The sequence below is a fragment of the Triturus cristatus genome, chromosome 1_2 (assembly GCF_964204655.1).
Source record: "Triturus cristatus chromosome 1_2, aTriCri1.1, whole genome shotgun sequence".
Lineage (NCBI taxonomy): Eukaryota > Metazoa > Chordata > Amphibia > Caudata > Salamandridae > Triturus > Triturus cristatus.
The window spans coordinates 553,643,956-553,663,855 of record NC_140580.1 but is presented as its reverse complement, the minus strand read 5'-3'; the positions used below and the strand labels follow the sequence as shown (position 1 = coordinate 553,663,855).

The 19,900-nt window shown below is 45.2% G+C and overlaps 1 protein-coding gene across 2 annotated transcripts in view; it reads right to left on the bottom strand.

The window, feature by feature from the left end:
* ARMH3 (armadillo like helical domain containing 3) overlaps window positions 1-19,900 on the bottom strand; it is a 772,183-nt gene that overhangs the window by 364,106 nt on the left and 388,177 nt on the right. For both annotated transcript variants that reach the window (XM_085606447.1, XM_085606449.1), the window contains one exon: window positions 2,073-2,138. In XM_085606447.1, coding sequence (XP_085462573.1) covers window positions 2,073-2,138 — 66 coding nt within the window. The remainder of the gene's footprint in view (window positions 1-2,072; window positions 2,139-19,900) is intronic.

Genomic DNA, 19,900 nt, shown 5'->3' with positions numbered 1-19,900 from the left:
TTCGTAACCAGATTCTGGACTCCAGTCAGAACGGCTTCCGGTCAGGACACAGTACCGAGACGGCATTACTTTACATCACGGAACATCTTCGCCAGGTACTTGACTCAGGTCATACTGCAGCGCTTATACTATTAGATCTAAGCGCAGCCTTCGATACTGTGTCCCACCATATACTTATCCAACGCTTACAGGAGGCGGGAGTGACGGATGTCGCTCTCCAGTGGTTTCGGTCTTTTCTGGCAGACCGCTCCTTTAAAGTGGCTATACCACCTGGTCAATCTGCCACCTATCCTTTGGAGCTCGGGGTACCACAGGGATCTTCGTTGAGCCCGACAATGTTCAACCTCTATGTGAAACCGTTGGCTGGTGTCGTCAAACAGTGGGGTCTCACGATGGCCTCATATGCGGACGACACACAGCTAGCGGTGACACTTAGTGAAGACCCTGAGGTGGAGGCCCCCAGATTCCGTGCGGGTCTCTTGGCAGTAGCCGGCTGGCTTCGCACCAACTGCCTTCAGTTGAATGCCACCAAAACGGAGGTGTTGGTTCTAGGGAAGCACGCGGAGCTATGGGGAAATCAGTGGTGGCCATCGGACCTTGGTGTCACTCCTATTCCAGCCGCTGGAGTGAGAAATTTAGGAGTATGGGTAGATTCTGCGCTGACCTTCAGAGATCACACCAAGAAGGTGGCTGCCACGTGCTACGGAATTTTGCGTGGTACTAGGCCGGTCTTAAAGTATTTTGATCCCCCTACCAGACAGCTTGTAATCCAGGCCTCAATACTTTCTCGGCTGGACTACGGCAGCTCATTGCTGTTAGGGGTGAATCAAGCGGAGGCCTCTAGGCTCCAAAGAGTACAAAACGCCGCGGCACGAGCCATTGTGGGCCTTCCCAGACATTGTTCAGTGTCTGGTACCATCACGGCCTTGCACTGGCTCCCGGTCAGACAGCGAATTAAGTTCAAGGCGCTGTGCCTGGCCTTTAAAATTCTGAAATCTTTTTCGCCGCCGGCACTTGTTCCTCTTCTTACGCCCTATATGCCTTCGAGATCCTTGAGATCGGAGGGACTTCATCTGGCCATCTGTCCACGCTTCAAGTTGAGCAGAATGGGTGGCCGCTCCTTTAGGGTGCTAGCGGCAGGCCTATGGAATTCGCTCCCTGTACACATTCGAGCTCTTGAAGATCTGCTCACCTTCAGGCAGGCGATTAAAACCTTCCTGTTCCCGGTATCTAGTTAATTTCTTTTCTCTTATTGTGTGTTATGTTATAGCATCTGTCAAAGCGCCAGGACGCCCCTTTGCTGGGGCAGCTGTGCGCTATAAAAATACCAAATAACATAACATAACATAACATGTAGAAATTAACTCTACTTGACAGTGTAACAGGGTCTCCTGAGCAGGTAATTTAAATCCTAGGTGATTATCTGTGGGTGGTCACTTTAGACCACACTGCTGGACTATGACAACAAGGACCCACTGGAATAAGTAATCAGAATCCGAGGGTGGATGGTCTTCTGACCTAGTGCTTGTAGCCTTCCCAGGAATACCTTGAACCCCTTGCATAAAGCTGGTTATGTTGACCTACACAGGGGTGGAGTAGGGCACCTCAGAGTGAGGCTTTATTACTGCTTTGACAAGAAGAGCGCTCAGTGCAGCACCTGGAGGACATCACTCTGTATTTACTGCTTGATTCTTCTTACTGTGGACGAAACTCAATATCTTTTTCAGGGCTGGTGCGCCCTTGTTCTGCTTGCACACCAGGTTGCTCCGGAGGGTTTTATACCATTGACAGCACACAGAGTGCGGGTGTACACCACATTACTCTTCTACCAGGCATGTAATGGAGAGATTATTACGGTCAGCTACTGAAAACTGCCAATAGCATCATACACATCACTTAAAGGCTGAAAGATGAGGCATCTGTCTCAATAAAACTGGAGACAGAAGAGACAATCTGCACAAAATAAGTCCTGGAATCGATTGAGTTGGTTGCTTACTAAGCTCACTAATCAAGTTTATTCATTTGCAGATTTACTTTATGAAGCTAAAATTGTCACTGAATAATACACTTACCATTCTATGTAAGTTGACTCTGAAATTCATATTGTCATCGTGCAGAAATGCATTTGCATACTGATCCTGTTGAATACAAAAACAGAATGTTTATGGTTTATAAGGTTTTATGAGGTTCTGGAGAATGAAAACATATTTTCTAGGCCAAAATCAGCAATTTAACAAGACCGAGTAACTGGAATATTATAGATAAGAGTAATGTTTCTACAACCATTTTTTCACTACTTCAACAAAAGCTGTATTTACAGTCTTTGTTCCAAAGATATGCTCTGAAGTTTAGATAGAAACCTAGGTATTTTTTCTGAAACTGCAGGAATAGATTTAATGACATACTGTTAAAATAAAATTAGGCTACTCATTACATTTCACAAAGGATTCTTAGTGGTAACTCTTTAAAACGACCCTATCAGACTTCTATTGAAACTGACTAAATCAATGTTCAAAGTAAAAGTAGGTTGTCTCATTAAGGAATAAATACTTCACAGAACAAACGGGATTTAAGAAAGATAGGTTAACCCTCCATAGTGTAGATACTTCTTTAAAGAATAATTCAGGTGAATACTGGGACTGTGATCTTACAAAATTCTCAAAAGTGAAAAAAATCTTTCAATATGTTGATATTATTTCTATGCTATTTTCAACTTGAGCCCCCTACAAAAGTATTTTGCCCAGAGAGCGAACTTTACTATGCCTCTACACAAGACAAGGATGTCTATCATTCAATAACTGAAACAGGAATTCCTAATACTAAATGCAAATGAATAGTATTATAAAGAAGCATTGCAAAGCGCACCGTCTGGATTTACTATGCTAATGCATGCAGCGTTAGAACAGTACAACGGGGGAAACAGGAGGGAGCAGAAGTGGACAGAAGGGGCTGTAGATGTAAAGTAGTCTCTTCATCAGTTCAATAGGCACTCAGGTGGATGCAGAAGAATACACCCAAACTGCCAATGGAATTAAGTGAGACATGAATACTCCAGTGGGCTGAGTTAAGATGCAATTCACTAAGTCCAAACCTATGGACGATCAAAGAAAGTCAATGGTTGAAAGGGGCTGACTCAAACTGAACTGAAAAGTATCTGGCACGAGTGTCACACCAGTGTCTCGCAATCACGCAAATACTGTAGTTGCACCAGTATATAGCAACCACAGCCAACTGGTATAATGTAAGCTGCCAAGATCATGCAAAGAATTTGTAGGCGCTGTGCCGCTACCTTACGGAAGGCCGTATTTTCATGTTTGCACTATGTTTTAACCTATGATTTTTAAAACTGACGTGTTGCACTTGTGTTTATTAAAATTGAAGAACTTGAATCTGATGCACTTTAGTTCTGAAATACCTACGTTGTTCTTGCTGGCGGCGCTGGCTCCCTAGTAGTCTTCGGTGCATATCCCTGGGCTCAGCCAATCACAAAGGGCGGGGGAGGAGCCTTAGGCAGGGAATCGGCACTTAAATCCACTATGGCGCGGGCACGCTGGCGGTGCGCCGATGGCAAGCCAGTCTGCGCCTGTCCGCGCCCTGACAGGCCCAGGGGCCAGACACCCTGCCCAAATCCTTACGTATTCTTCAGTAGAACTCAGAGATCTTCACCGGGCCTCGCTCCCACTAAACCCGGTTACTAACACACGTCTGAGTCGGAACAAAATCCGTCAGACACGGAAAGCTTTCCCAAAAATCTCAGATCGCATCTCTTATACTCAGCAGAGAGCGGACATTACCCTTCCTAAGCATACGGCATTACGTGTATACTATCTAAATACACATTCCCTAGTTAAACATCAGCTCGATGTTTTTATGCCTTTAGCAGCAGATAAACTTGACATCTTTTTAGTAACAGAAACTTGGCTGACTCCTGATTCCACTCCAGACACTTGGCTGCAGTGCTCAACGACTATTACATCCTTCATGTGAATCGTCCACCTGGTAAAACGGGCGGTGGAGTAGTAGCAATTATTCACCGTGACCATAAATTCACTGCAATCTCCTCGTTGAGTCTCGCGGCAGTGGATAACATAGTCATCAAGCTGGAATCTAACTCAGCCCCGCTGAACTGTGTTGTGATATATAGGCCCCATCAGCACATTACTTTGTTTCCCGTACTACTGAGTGAGCAAATGGCCAATATGGTAACAAACTATACAAACATAGTCCTAATCGGGACCTAAACTACTGTTTTAATGATGTACTTGGACCTCATTCAGAGGAATTGACTGATTTATTAACTAACCTCAATTTTACCCAGCATTTATTCTCAGCCACACATATTAAAGGTCACATACTGGACCAAGTCTGGACCACCAACCTTACAGTGTCTGTTCCTATGATACCGCCGTGCCTATGGTCTGACCATCACCTAATAACATTCTCAGTAACAGTACCTATTAGCAGCAAGACTCCATTGGCTGAGGGGGGTGTGATTAGGAACTGGGGCACCCTTAATAAACAGGAATTTTTGAACTCATTAGCCAGCTCAACCCCAATTTTCAATCCGGATGTTGATCTCTATGAAGCAAACATCTCGGTCTGGCTCCTAACAGCCAGTGACACGCATGCCCCGTCCAAAAAAATTAAACAAGTCCGTCGTTCTGACACACATAAATGGCTCTCTGGAGAACTAAGAGAACAGAAGCTAGCACTCCGCCAAAAAGAAAGGAGATGGAGACTAAATTACGCTCTTGAAGATAAACTTCTCTACTCAGAGGCGCAGAAAGAATATTAAAAAGCTATTAGTGCAGAAAAAGCTTCCCACTTCTCCACTAGAATTTTTAATTCCTGTAATAAATCAAAGGAAATTTTCTCAATTGTGAACGAGCTATCTAATGCCGACAGAGTTTCACCTAAACCCATCCCTACTCAGGATCTTTGCGACATTCTGAATAACTTTTTTCTGGATAAAATTTCCACGATCAAAGCCAGCATTCCACGCACCTAACCCCAACAAGGCATCTTCGGTCACAACTACAAATGCTCTATTACTGGAACACTTTCAAGCCATTAGCACTCAGGATTTTTTGGACTTATTGTCAAAGGTAAAATCTGGTTCCCCCTTGGACTGCTGTCCACCGCATATTCTAAAAGAAACTTACTCCGCCCTGCCACAGTCTGCGGTGTACCTTTTGAATGAGTCGCTGTTACAGGGCCGCGTCCCTAAAGTATTTACAGATGCTATTATAATCCCTCTCTTAAAAAAACCCGGAGCAGACCCACTAAATTCTTCGAATTATCACCCTATATCCCTGCTCCCTTACTTAGCCAAAATCTTGGAAGCCCATGTGGCTAAATGCCTGTCTAATTTTATGGAGCACTCCGGCTACCTAGATCCACATCAGGCAGGATTTCACCCCGCCCATTCTACGGAGTCAGTGATACTGGCAGTCCTGGATGATTTGCGTGGAAAAGCGGATAGAGGTATCCCACAGGCCCTGGTGCTTCTGGATCTATCTGCCACGTTTGATACAGTCGACCACAGGATACTGAAGGACCGTGTCAGACAGACTGGCAATCAGGGCCCAGCTTTCAACTGGATTGAATCCTTTCTAGAGAGTCATACTCAAGCAGTTCGCTTGGCCACATTTACAGCACCCAAGCTAACTACGACATGTGGGGTCCCACAGGGCTCCTCATTATGCCCCCATCTGTTTAATCTTTACCTCCTCCCTTTGATTCAGTCTTTGAAGGAAAGGAACGTGACTACATTCAACTATGCCGGCGACCTACAGCTTACATTTACCATTGATAACTCCCCCAATTCAGTTATCGACTTCCAGGAAACAATGCTTTACATCCGCCACTGGATGGATCGTAACCACCTGAAACTCAACCCAGGTAAGACTGAATTGGTGCTAACAGGGGGAAGCCAGATCTTCTGGGGCCCTCACTACTGGCCAGCGGAACTCGGCTCCCTCCCTGAGCCCTCCACCTCTGCAAAAAGCCTTGGGGTTATTATAGATAATGATTTATCACTAAAATCCTAGATAGGTGCAGTGGTATCAACTTGCTTCTTTCAATTACGAAAGATCCTAAAGATTAGCCATCTGCTCACTCGTGCAGCGCTAATACAAGTGGTGATAGCTATGATACTATCACATCTGGATTACGCCAACTCGATCTACCTGGGGATGCAACTCTTCTTGACCAAAAGGCTCCAGATGGTGCAGAACCAGGCAGCAAGATTGAGCCACCAGCAACCCAGGTGGCAATCTGCTAGGCCTCTTCTAAAAAATGTACAATGGCTTCCGATTCCTCAACGGACTGCCTTCAAGACAGGTTGCCTGGTTTTTAAATCATTACATAGCCAGAGTCTTAAATTCATCAACAACCTGCTATCTAGGTATACTCCCTCCTGTAACCTACGCTCAAAGAATCTCCAGTTATTAACTATTCCTGCTTTCAAACGGAAACGGCAAGGAGGCTGTCGATTCGCATATCTGGCCCCACGACTTTGGAACTTGTTCCCCCTAGAGATACGGTCATGCACGGAACTATTGAGATTTAGAAAGCTGCTCAAAACATGGCTATTTGAGCAAGCACACGACTAATACTCTCCCCCCGGTTCTGACCAGTCCCAGAGCAGCACCATGAAACCTCTTGGTGTACGTGAGCTTTACAAGTTCCTTATAACATAACATAACATAACAATGTAAGCTGCCAAGATCATGCAAAGAATTTGTAGGCACTGTGGGACAAGTGCCTTTCTGTGTCTAGCAAACAAATGTAACAGAATAATGTTTTGCAAAGGGCACAGGCACAGATCCCACCTCTGCTGTTATAATGCAGCATAATGGCATAAAATAACAACAATAGGACAGCTTGACATAAAAGCATTTGCTGCTTCTAGCAGACAAAGATAAGCGACAACAGTTTACATACTTAATGTTTAAGGTTTTGGAGTGATGGCAACATAATATTCCGCATTTGTGTGATGGGTTCATGCTGAAAGGTATTTAGGCAAGTGCAATAAAAGTTATTCAAAGATGAGGTGCCATCCGCACTTCAGTGCAGTCTTCATACAGCATAATACTACAGGACAGCATTGTTCTTTAGCTGATTAGTCACTGAATTTGTATTGTGCCAGTACCATCTGAAGGGTCTCTTGCAGCTGGCTAAATGCAACTTAGCCAAGCAGAACTGCCTTAAGCTTCTATCTGAATGCCAGTAGTAAGGAAGAGCATCTAACATATCTAGAGAGTGTTCCAAATGGAAGGCACCTGGACATAGGAGGATCAACTACCCTTACATTTAAGGTTGCACCGTGGGATAATTACTGACCTGGTTAGCACTAACAGAGACTCCTAGTAGGCACATCGAGTAAAATGTCGAAGACAATGTATTCAGCAGCCAGCCGCTGCAGATAATTATATGTAGTGAATACTTCAGCCAGAAGCCAGCATAAGGATCTCTTTGGGAGTGAGATATGGTTGTATTATCAGCCATTAATAGCCCTAAGAGCACTATTTTGCACTCTTTACAATTTCATAGAGGCCACAATAAAGGTGACTGCACTAGCTCAGCTTTGTTAGCATTGATCACCAAGGATCAATGGGCTTTCAAAAGGAGTCAACTAGGTTTATCTAACTGTAAGAACCAACTCCTGACCACTATGCCAACCTGGGGGACAGAGTAACCAATGATTCAAAGAGCATCTCTGGAGGCTCCTGCAGTTGAGCCACCATCAAACTGTTGATTAAGAAGTGTAAAAAAGAAAACAAAGAAGGCAGTAGACCTTTTCTATCTATGCACCAAGGATCTGGAATAACATCCCCGTATTCATAAGGACTGCACCATGCTGCTCCAATTTAGGAAAGAGTTGAAGATACGCCTCTTTAATGAACATGAAATCACAATGCAGTAATAATCCAATAGCTAGCAACCTCCTACCACTAATCAACTGTATGCTTGCCTTCGACCGTGTAAAGCACCCACTGCCTTTTAAGTTAGGTTAACACTTTGCAAACATCACACAGATTCCCCTTACATTTTTCTGCTTTTTTCTTTTTACTTTGTTTACTTTTTATCTCGTCAAACAGGCAGGATTTGTGATGAGCTTCTTCATGTACAGCTTCAGCTACAGCTTTGTAATCCATTTACAGACATACTTGTGAGTTAGTGTCTCTGTCTTTGAATTTCGTGTTCTGGGGATTGCCCACTTTGAAGTGCTCTCTCGTTCTTTGTGCTCTTGCTCCAGATTGCAGTCTATCACAGCAGGACTAACTACAATCTTGATAGCCCCAAACACAGGCCATGAGGGACTAGAGGTTCACATCTGCATGTCAGCCTCAAGATATATGCATCAAAAGGTTACCAAAGGGCCCCAGGCTACTCTTTATAATTCTCTTTTCATAGCATCCCCTTCTTCAGACATGAACAGGATCCTTTTACCAGTGACCTCCGTCAAGAATCAAAGAACCAGTGATCTTGTGCACTTAAGAGCCAGGCTATTCCTTCCCCCAATGTGTGTCTCACCCAGCTCTCAGGAACCAGTTTTTCTTGACATCTGGTGAAACGTTTGGCCCATCAACCTGAATAAATCATCTTATAAGAAGGACAGCAGAAGCGAATTACATCCACCTCCTATGAAGGGACTTAAACCCTTATTTGATCCTGCTCAACCTCCACACATGTAGCTGTAGATAGTGGAGGTTAGGATGTAACACTGTGCCCTGCTGCTGGGACAGTAAATCCTCCTGAAGAGGAAGTCCAAGTGGAGGGCAAATGCTCAGTCAGCAGTTGCAAAGCACCAAACTCTCCAAGCCCAATCTGGGGCCACTAGAAACAGCTGTGCTTGGTGAGGCCTGACTTTCTTTAGAACTCTCAGAAACAGAGGCTGAGGAGGAAAGTGTACAGGAGGCCAAAGTCCCTGCAAAGGCAGAATGTCTCTCTCAGGCCAACCACAGAAGGAAACTCTAGGCAGCAGAAGTCTTGGCTCTGAGTGTTTTCAAAGGTAGCTAAAATATCTACCAATGGTGTACTCCACTGAGAAAAAAACACCCCATGACACTTCTGGGTGCAGACGCCACTCAGGGTCAGTAAGATGGTGCCTACTGATGAGGGATCCTACTGTATGATGGTATGACAGACCAACAGGGAAATCCTGTGGTGTGACTCAGAGACAGACCCCTAATACAGAGGGCACAAGACACAATTATGTTATGCTTGTTGCTGTACCACATGTCATTGTGTTGTCGGTCAGCACACAAATTGACCTGTCCTTGATGGAAGCCTGAAAGACCTTTAGGGCAAGCCAGAAGGCATGCAGATGGAGAATATTTATGTGGAGACACTACTTCATCAGCAACTAAAGCACTATGAACTCCAGAGGAGCCAAGCAGAAGAGCATGCCGCGTGTCAGACTGACATCCGTCATCCACCACTGAAAGTTTCGAGCCATCCATCTCTCCCTCTCCCTCCCTCTCCCTCCCTCTCTCTCCCTCTCTCTCCCTCTCTCTTTCTCTCTCTCTCTCTCTCTCTCTCTCTCTCTCTCTCTCTCTCTCTCTCTCTCTCTCTCTCTCTCCCCCTCTCCCTCTCTATGCCAGGCCCATTTCAGCAACAGATGCCACTGAAGGGCCTCCATGTACCACCAGGCATAAGACACCAGCACAGTGTTTTACGCCTGATGCAAAAGGACCAAGTATTCCCAGAGCCATCAAAGTCGAACAGTAGCTTTTGCCTAAAGCATTGAACCATAGCCTAAATGTACCAGGCTCGTTGTGGAGGCGGGAAATTCTTCAATAAGATCAAGTCTATAATGGCTGAATAAAGACAATTCTCTGAGCAGTTTGAAAATGGGATTTGGACTCTTTCATAGAAAATCCCACAGGGAAAAGCTGCAACACTACAGTCAGCAGGTAGTCAAAGACTATGCAAAGCAAGCCCACCTTCTACAGCTAGTAATCAAATATGCTGAACCTGAGAAGATTGGCTACAAACATGCTCTTCAAAAAGACGTGATGTGCCAATGTAGGACAGAAAGGCAGAATAATGAGTTGTTGATGATTCAACCACACCACAAAGTGAAGATATTTCTTTTGGGACAGCACTATCAGCACATGAAAGTACATGTCCTGCAGACCCAGGGACACGATCATGCCCTTAAAGACCAAAGCCAAAAGAACTTGAGCAGGTGGCATCATTTTGAACTTTCTTTTTGAGGAAGGAGTGCAAATATCTGAGGTCTGTAACTTGTCTCAGGTCTCCTTACGTCTTGGGGGCCATGACATACCAACAATAACAGCCCAATGCTCTTTCCACCGCAGGTATGATTTTCATCACCCCATGGGCAAGCAGCATCAGCACTTATTTTGACAGAACCCGATGTGATTTGTAAAAGTATGAGTGCCTGGGGGATACGGAGAGGGATGTCTAGAAAGGGGAGTGCATATCCTACTAGGACAATCCAAAGGACGTACTGGTCTGACATACTGGAGCATTAGTAAGACAGGCAATGCTATATCTTACCCTCATTAGGGCTCATAAGCCGGGCCAGGCATAGCTCTGTTCCAGTGGCACCAAGGTACTCCAGACTGAAGAGCCCCAATCAGGCTGAAACTGGTTTTGGGTTGCTTGTGGTCTGGTTCAGGGAGGACCTGGCCTTGCAGTTCTGCCTAGACTGTTCTGACTGGAGTAGGGTCAAGATTGATTTAAATGTGGCTAAGTCCCAACTCAGGTGGGATTGTGTGCAAAATAACAAGGAACTGAGATGGAGCCCCAAGTAATTACCAGTGGCTGAGATTAATTCAAGCATTAATTCCATCACTTTTTGGAATACGTCAGAACCATAGTCTGCACCAAAGTCAATGCAGAACACAAATCGGGTTCAAGGGGCACAGATGGTGCTAAAGGTGAAAATACCAGTGGTAGCGCGACTGGAGGACCTTGAGAATCTTTGCCGGCCAGAGGCACATCAGAGAGAGTCGGAAGCATGGCAAAAATGTGCAGCATAGTTTCCCTTAGTGCCTCAGTTTGCTGCATTGTATCAGACGGACCCAGAAAGGCAGGTTGCTTCTGGACCAGACACCGAATCTGCTTGTCAGGAGATAGGAAGCGAGACTGTATGGCATGTTTAGGGCTTTGAACCCTCATTGAAGAACAGGAATTGTGAGAAGATGCCAAATCCTTCTTCGACTTCTTATGCTTTTTCTTTGAATTAACCAAATATCTGCTGTGGAAACGACCTAGGGAGCAAGGACGGGACCTAGCTGTTGATTTCAATGCAGAACAGAGTGGAGTCTTGGGGTGTTTTGCAATGCAGAGCGTTGCAATTTCATGTGGGCTTCTGGTTTATCAGGGTACAGTCTTGCAGGTCTGGAGTCTGGTCCCAATCACCAGAGGCACACTTCATGGGCATCTGTTAAAGACATCTGTTTTCAACAGTTCCTACAAGGTTTAAAACCTGTCCTTTTAGGAGGGGACATTTACCCTGCACATTGGAAAAAACTTTGAGAAAATTTCCAGATCCGGTCTTCCGCCTGGGGAACAATCACACTGTGAGGAATCTGTGGCTAGTAGTATCCATCAGAATATGCGCCGTGGCAGGCACCAGAGTCAGTGACGCTGCTAGAATGGGCTCCTTGGACAGCTTGATGTCAACGAGCTGAGGAGGACTCCAGCGAGGCCACTTCCCTCAAGACCTTGGGCAATTACAACAGGTTTTATGGTCTTCTGTTCTTCTTTTCTTTGTTTCCTCTTCTTCCCCCTTAAGGATTTGGATAAGGATGAAGAACACAACTTAGAGGCTGACCTTCATGTCAAAGGTGACCTGCAGTAAGCCAGACACTCATTGTGGGACATGAAAGTTTGGCCGTGTGCTTTCTGATGGCCTTGCTATGCATGAGGCTTGATTTCTTGCACAACTGCGAGTTAAGCTTTGGCCAGAGGCAGCTCTCAATGGGTCAGAAATGGACATCTGTAAACTGCAAAAACAACAGGATTTGAATCCGGATTATTTTTTTGTGACAACAACCCTATGCACTGCTTTAACAAAATGTTTATAAAATGTGTTGAAACAATGCTAGAGAATGGGGAAAGTCAGAGAGAAATTCTAGATCCTTGCCAAGGAGGGCAGACAAAAAAGGGAACTTCCACCTGTGCACCAGGAAGGGAATATATGGTTCTGGTGATGTTACACCATTGCTGCTTTCAGCACAGAAATGGATCTAGCACCAATTAGTGGCATAGGAGAATTTTGAAAGGATTCCGGATCCCGTCTGATGCCTCAGAAAATTCAAGAGGTGAGGAATCTGCAGGAAAAAGTAGTCATCAGAAAAAACAGTCTGAAGTTCCAATTGTTTGCTAAAAAATAAATGTATGCAGGAAAAACCAGCCTACGAAGCATGGGGTTGTCCCCGAAAGCATGGTTGAGTATGGGGCATAGTTGTCATTTGCAAAGTGTGAGATCTGCTCAAGCTGCAGAGCTTATTGCTCTCACCAGAGCCTCTCCTTTAGCCAAAGAAAAGTGTGTGACTATGTACATTGACTCCAAGTATGCATCTGGAGTATTTGAGCTCCTATAGATGCAAAAGGGTTTCTAAACTTTTTAAATGTCTTAAAGTTGCCTAAGGTGGTGGTGGTGGTGGTGATAAAGTGTGCCATGAACCAGCATCCCCAAACCACTGTTGTTGCTATGTATGTTATGAGAACGGACTTGCTTCCTGTACCAATACTAAAAGATTTGTCTCAATAGCAATAACAAGCCTCGGAAAGTGAAAAATAGACTTGGCTCAAGCAGAAATGTAAAGACTAGCCTGAGGTGCTATGGTGAGACTGCTTTGGGCTTGGTGGTGGCACCAAAATTTCTACTCCCTAAGCTCACCAGTTTGTATCATGGTGCAGTAAATGCTGGGGATATGTGGTGCAGCAAATTGGTGGTATGCACCAGTTTATTTTTTCCATAGCCCAGAATTATTGCCAGTCCTCTGCCATCTTCCTGTCACACAATGTCGGAAAGGGTATTCAGACCCCCTCCGCTGCTCCCCCTCGCCTTTGGGGCCCCTATGTGTACCTTTAGGTGGATTTCATCCAGATACCACCCCTGTGCAATTGCAGATGTCATCACAGTAGTTAAGCAGTTACTCATAGATTTTCTCCCTCTGTGCTGTACAGGAATGAAAGTGACTGTGGAACACATATTGTGTCAGCAGTAGTACCGGAAGTTTGCAAGGCTGTATGAATAGACCAACATTTCCACTGAGGATATCTTAGAGAATCATTGGGTAAATTAGAAGGAAACAATGGTGCCCTCAAGAACAAGATACCTAAGATAAGTTCAGACACTCAACTGATATGACCTTATGCCCGGTCACAAGCACTATGGCAAATTGAGCCCATATGAAATAGTCATGGCCTGACTCATGACGCTATCCTCAAATACCCCAGTATCAGCTGCTAAATTGGATTCACAGCTGAATGATACAGTCCTACAGTATTGTATAAAACCTATACAATGGCTCTACAGTTTCTGTTCTCCGGTCAAGCAAAATTACCAGAGTGTCCGACAGAGGCCTGCCACTCCCTACATCCCGATGAGGGGGTGTACACATGCATACACCAGAGGAAGACCACACTGCAGTCCCGCTAGCGTAGACTCTAACATATTCTATTCATGACCAACACAGCTGTTAGTTGTTGTGGTCTAGTGATGTGGGCTTATCTCACTGCAAGCAAGTTGCTCCTACAGACAGCTTTTCTGTTTCTGGATCAATGCCCAGCCTCAGATCAGGGTCACCAGCCGGAACAGTTTCTGCTGCTAACCTGCCATTTGCAGGTGGGACAAGTCCTCCCTGTCCACCTTTTTTGCCAGCTCCACCACCACTATGCAATGCTGTCCCTGTGGTCACTCAACGTTTTCACCTTCATCCAAGGTAAGAACACCCCTCCCAGATACCAGTTCCCTTTGTGGGTTTGGCTGCTGTCTCCGATGCTGTTATGACTGTTTGGTTGGTGTTGGGATGCATCTCACTGCAGAATGGGGAATCACTCCAAAGCCTAATAGTACTGACCCTGTCCTTACATGCAGTCTCTGTTCAGCATCTAGGAGCAACTCCTACATGCTTTTGCTAGAAAAGTAGTGACAAACAATTAATCTTTCTTCTTGCTGGATTTACACACACTTGCCTGTTGTTGTAGGGGGTAGTATCCCTATTGACTGGTATATTTGTCAGTTATATTGACATTAGCACTGATCTCTTACACCATGGGCGCTGGCTGAATGTGCATGGCGGAATATCTCTCACTTCTTATCAGGGGCTTGAAAGTACAATTCTTTCAACCAGTACATGCCAGACTTGACTCATCTTGAAGTGACTGAGCCAGGATTTATCTGTGAGCACCGTAAAGCAAACATCTCCATTGGTTTGCTGGAAATAGTAGATGTGACCTTGTTGTAGAGAACCTTTCTTTCAAAACACTCCTTTGAACATTCAGTTCTAACTACAGACTGTTGTTTCATAAGTGCCATCAGGTACTATGCATATTTCATTTGTGGATCCAGAACCTGTCCATGGGTGCCCTTACATTGGACGGGGACTTGTTATCCAGGATATATTATTCTAGAACAAGCGAGAAGAAAAGAGATTACCACGTCCATCGCATTCTATTTAGGATTAGTGGTAGATCAATCGAACGCCCATGGCAAGATGATGGGTCAGAACAGAATGGCATTAAATTACATTTTAGCAGCAAAGGGGCGAGGAGTGCTGCTGTATATTCGGAATGTTGCACAGATCTTCCCACCACCTTATTAAGCATACATAAGCAATAGACCACATTAAGGCTAGAGCTAAGAAACTACATGAAATACAGAATGGGCTAGATTTTAATCTCAGTGGCATCTGGTCATGGCTTAGTGGGATATTTGGACAATGGGGAATGAATAAACTTTAAATAATCACTTTAATTGTGGTTGTTTTATATGTACCAATGCTACGAATAATGTGCCTAATCCTGCGCACTTGCGCAAATAAAGGCACAGCCAATACTTTATTAATTGCTATTTGTGAGAATGATGAGGACAGTAATAATGAAGATTTAAAATCAGCAGCTTTGAGATCATTTGGAGTTGAAATATTGTAAAGAAATGTTGTCATGGCAAAAAGGGGTTGTAGGAAAGTGCCCCTTTTTACATGGTTACCCACCACTTTTTGCCTGACATCTGATGCAACATGACTTGATGTGCCCTCGGCCCCTACCAATCAGGTTCCCAGGGCCTGTGTTCTTTCCCAATACTGTACCTTGGTATCCACAATTGGCACATCCCTGGCCACGGGTAAGCCCCTTGTAAAAGGTACCATGGGTACCAAGGGCCCTGTGACCAAGGAAGGCCTCTAAGGGATGCAGCACCTATTGTGCCACCCTTAGAGGCCCTGCACCTTAACACACACACACACACACACACTGCCACTGCAGGTAGCGTGTTTTGGTGCAGAGAAAAGTGAATAGTCGACATGGCACATATCCCTGTGTGCCATGCCTGAAATCCACTGCCTGAGGCCTAGGAAAGTCACTCCTCTAGCAGGGTGCACTAGCCCCAAGATGAGGGTCCAGAGGCATGAGGCCTGTACCTCTACAGTGTCTAAGTCTATTCTTAGACATTGTAAGCGTAGTAAAGGCATAATGAGTATATGGTTTGGGAGTTGGTCATTACAAACTCCACAGCTCCATAATGGCTTTACTAAAAACTGTGAAGTTTAGTGGCAAACTTCTTAGCACATTTAACCCACACTGATTCCAGTGTGGGCTTTAATGCAAAATGCCCTCAGAGGGCATCTTGGAGATGCCCCCTGAAAACCGACCAGCCCAGGTGTGGTTCCTGAATGCCTGCCTGCTATTTGCAACCACCAGACAGGTTTCTGGACCCCTGGGTAGAGAGCCTCTGCTTTCTGGGTCCAGAAACAAAGCCCATTGTTGTATATTGATTCTTCATGTAATATGGCTGACAGTGGTCATTAGCCCTTCCTTAGTGTTCTTACCTCCTTAGCCTCCCAGAATAGCTCTGAGTGTTCTAACTTGTATGAGAATGTTCTACCCTTGTCAGTTGATGGTCTGGTCAGCTGGTGAGGTGTGTTGTTCTGCTATAACTCAATAAACCTAACTTGTATCTACAAAGAAGTGGCCTGCTGCTTACATAACTACTTACAACACCCACCCTGGGCAGAGGTGTCATGCCTCCTCTCCCAGGATGGGCTGGGTCCACGAAAGGGGTAGTTTCAAAGGCCTGCAGACTTTGGAAGCTATCCCTGCCTTTTGCTGCCCCCAGAACTGGCTACCACTGGCTCTGGCCCCCACTTTGAGTGGGAGAATCGGCTGGAAAATCAAGCTAGGAAGAGAGGTGGGGAGGCAAGGTGAAGCACACATCTGAATCCCATCCATCTTGAAGTTGAGGGGACTCAGCCAATTAGGAAGAGGCCCATCCCCCTTCCCACAGGATGGAGGCATAAAAGGGGGTGTACCCACCCCAAGAAGGGAACCATTGGTCCTGACCTACACACCCCTTTAACGCCCCTAAATTTAGTATTTAGGGGCGACCCTGAACCTTGCCTCCTCAGATTCGACTTGGCCCCAGCCCTCCTGGCCTGTCCCATCTATGACCTGCCTACAGCAAGAACCCCGGCGAGTCCAGCAGTCAGCAACCCCCAAAGCAGACAGCAACCCCCAAAGCCAGGAGGAGCTGCCCTGCGACCCTCTTACAGACTCTGCCTCCTGTGAGCACCAGATTTGCTCAAAGACTCACCTCCAGAATCCAGATTCCGGCAACTCCATGATTCTGCACCACTCTGCACCCGACACCCACGGCCCGAGTTTGAGTGGCCCAACACCACAAGGAGGGCTCCCGAGTGATCCTGACCTGGGATCTACTAATCCCTGACCTCCCTCGAGCCTCAAGACGACGCCTGCAGCCTCAACCTGAAAGATCCCCCCGACCGGAGTTGGTAAGAAAACCAGACTCCAGAAGACACCCCTGCACCCGACGCCCCACAGCCTTGGGTGGCACAACCGACTGTGGCCAGGGATCACCCAAGATCCCAACTTACCTCTCCAGCCAGTGATTGCCTTCAAGAAGTCTCCCTGCCAGAGCCTGCAGCAACTTCACAGAACCGATTGTATCCATTGCAAAGCACAGAGTCCCGACATCCGTTTTGCACCCTGCACCCGGCCGCCCCGTGCCACTGGTGGTGCAGCTCCTGTGCTGATAGTTGGCCCCTGCAGTGCTGACCTTAACCCCAGCAGCTTTGCTCCCACACCCGAGTGACCTGCTCGTAAGCAGTCCCTAACAAAAGACCCTCTTAGTCCCATTGGCTAACATTGGGCCCCTCACTCTGCACCCAAGCCGCCCCAGTGCCGCTGGTGGTGCAACTCGAGTGCCCATCTAGACCTTGGGGAACCTTGGTCCTAACCCCCAAAACTCACCCTCGTAAAGTCGGGTACTTACCTGTGAAACAGCTAACACATTTTTCCCATAGGAACCCATGTAAAGAGATTTTGGGTCTAAAAATGTCTGATGAACTGTGTTGTATGAAGAAAAGAGAATTCTATTGCAAAGTATAAAAAGTAATATTTACCTTGTATTTAGAGATGCTAAGATGTGGTATCTAGGCATACCACCCCCAGTACTCAAAGTAATCCAAGAGTAATGAAAATGAATTACTGTGCAATTTAAACTGTTTCCAAAGCATATAGAAACCTGTAACAATTGCAAACTCAAGCAAAACTGCATTTCATTGAACAGTCTTGCATTTGAAAGTATATTTTACTTACCTGTACCAAGTCCTGCTTGGTTCTAAAATAAAACATAAGTACACCTTTTTTTTATACTTACCTAATTGGTCTAGATTATATACCTGAGTGTGTGTAATCAGTACTTGATTCAGAGAATACAATAAAAGCTTGACACACCCTCTGAATAAGCCTAACTGCTCGCCCACACTACCACAAAGAGGGCTGTTAGTACATACCTAATTCAGCCTCTGCTATACCTCTGGGGACTCCCTGTACTCTGTGCACACTATACCATACTTTCGTATAGTATAAACAGAGACAGCTGCCTACAGGGGTTAGCTGTGAAAATATAATAATACTGTTTTCCTGTTACTTTAACCTTACAGTTCCTCTGCATATGTATACCACAATGTACACTGATGTATTTTAGAATGAAATGAGGATTTTTTTTTAATCAATCTTAAGTGCCCATCAGCATCAATGTGCATCCTAACTTTGAGGTCTCTAATATGCCTATAGATCATTTTATTAAAGGTCTTGCCTTTTCCTATTTCCTGCATCATGTAGTAAAGTCTAGCCTTTTTTTTAAATTTTGGCCACCAAAAGCGTCATTTTAGGAAACTAATTAATTTAACAGTGCGTTCATGCATTTGTATCTCCATCTCAATGACGTCTTGCATCTTTCTCCATGAGAAGATACTACCACCTGCTTATTAGATAAGTTTAGATGAAATAACAGATTTCTCGTGTTTATGGTCCATAGACTTGGATAAAAGTAAAGGTGTATACAATACTGGTCAAAATTGCATGAATTTTAGCAGTACATGCTCCAACAGAGCTTTTTTGGGTAACAGAGCTATTCAGTGGAAAGGACAATGGTCTCCTGATTATCTGCTGCTCTGGTTGCAATTTTTGTACTAAACGCAAGTTAGAGTTTTAAATTTCCCGACATGCTGTGTTTTATTTTACCACTGATTATGAGCTAATCAGGCACAATGTGAGTTTAAAAGATGCTGACAATTGTCAGTGGCTACCATTCATTTTATGTAATGTAAACGTGTGGTCAACAATGATCGCTCCAGATGCATTTGCAGTATGTCCGTCTGAAGAAAAGTTAACTTTAAGAAACATGCTGTAGTGTACATCAATAAGCTATCTACTTTCAGATGACCTCTCTTTCGAATCAACCACTTCCAGCGACACTATAAATATATGCATTTAATTTAAGATGGAGGAGTAATATATATATATATATATATATATATATATATATATATATATATATATATATATTCACTGAAAAAACCATAGGTTTCAGGCACGTTATAGTAAGAAATTAGCATTTAAAAAAACCTTAGAAGTTCACAGAAAAAACCATAGGTTTTAGTGAAAGTTATAGTTGGTTGGACATTTCACTCGCACAAAACCAGAGACCTCCTCTGTAAGGCCCTAGTACATAATAGGGCGGGGGGATTAAAACTACCTCTTAAAACTCGCTACGGGGCACGTTTGTACAGTGGTGAAGGGAAGGGGGTTCCTGAGGTGACATGTGTGCAAACACGCCCTGTGGCCGTTTTAAGTAGGGAGATTAAGTCCCTTTGAATCCGGATGATCCCTGGGGTCCAACTAGCCAACCAGGTACCTCCAGTAAGCGCCACAAAGCTGTGTTGCAGAGAGGTGTAAAAAGGGGCGTGGCCTGACCCACCTCTTTGCAACGCAGCGCAGTGGCGCTTACTGGAGGTACCTGGTGGGGTTGTTGACCCGCAGGGGCACTCAGAATTGAAAGGGAATTATTTCCCCAACTTTAAACGCGCCACAGGGCATGTTTGCACACATGTCACCTCAGGCCCCGCCCCCTCCCTTCACCACTGTGCAAACGTGCCCCGTGGCGCGTTTTAAGTTGGGAGATTAAGTCCCCTTGAATCCTGAGGGTCCCTGGGGTCCAACTAGCCCATGAGGTACCTCCAGTAAGCACCACAGAGCTGTGTTGCAGAGAGGTGTAAAAAGGGGAGTGGCCTCTGAACACCTCTCTGCAATGCAGCTCCCTGGAGGTACCTGGTGGGCTAGTTGGCCTCCACAGACCCCCAGTATTGAAGGGGAATTAATTCCCCAACTT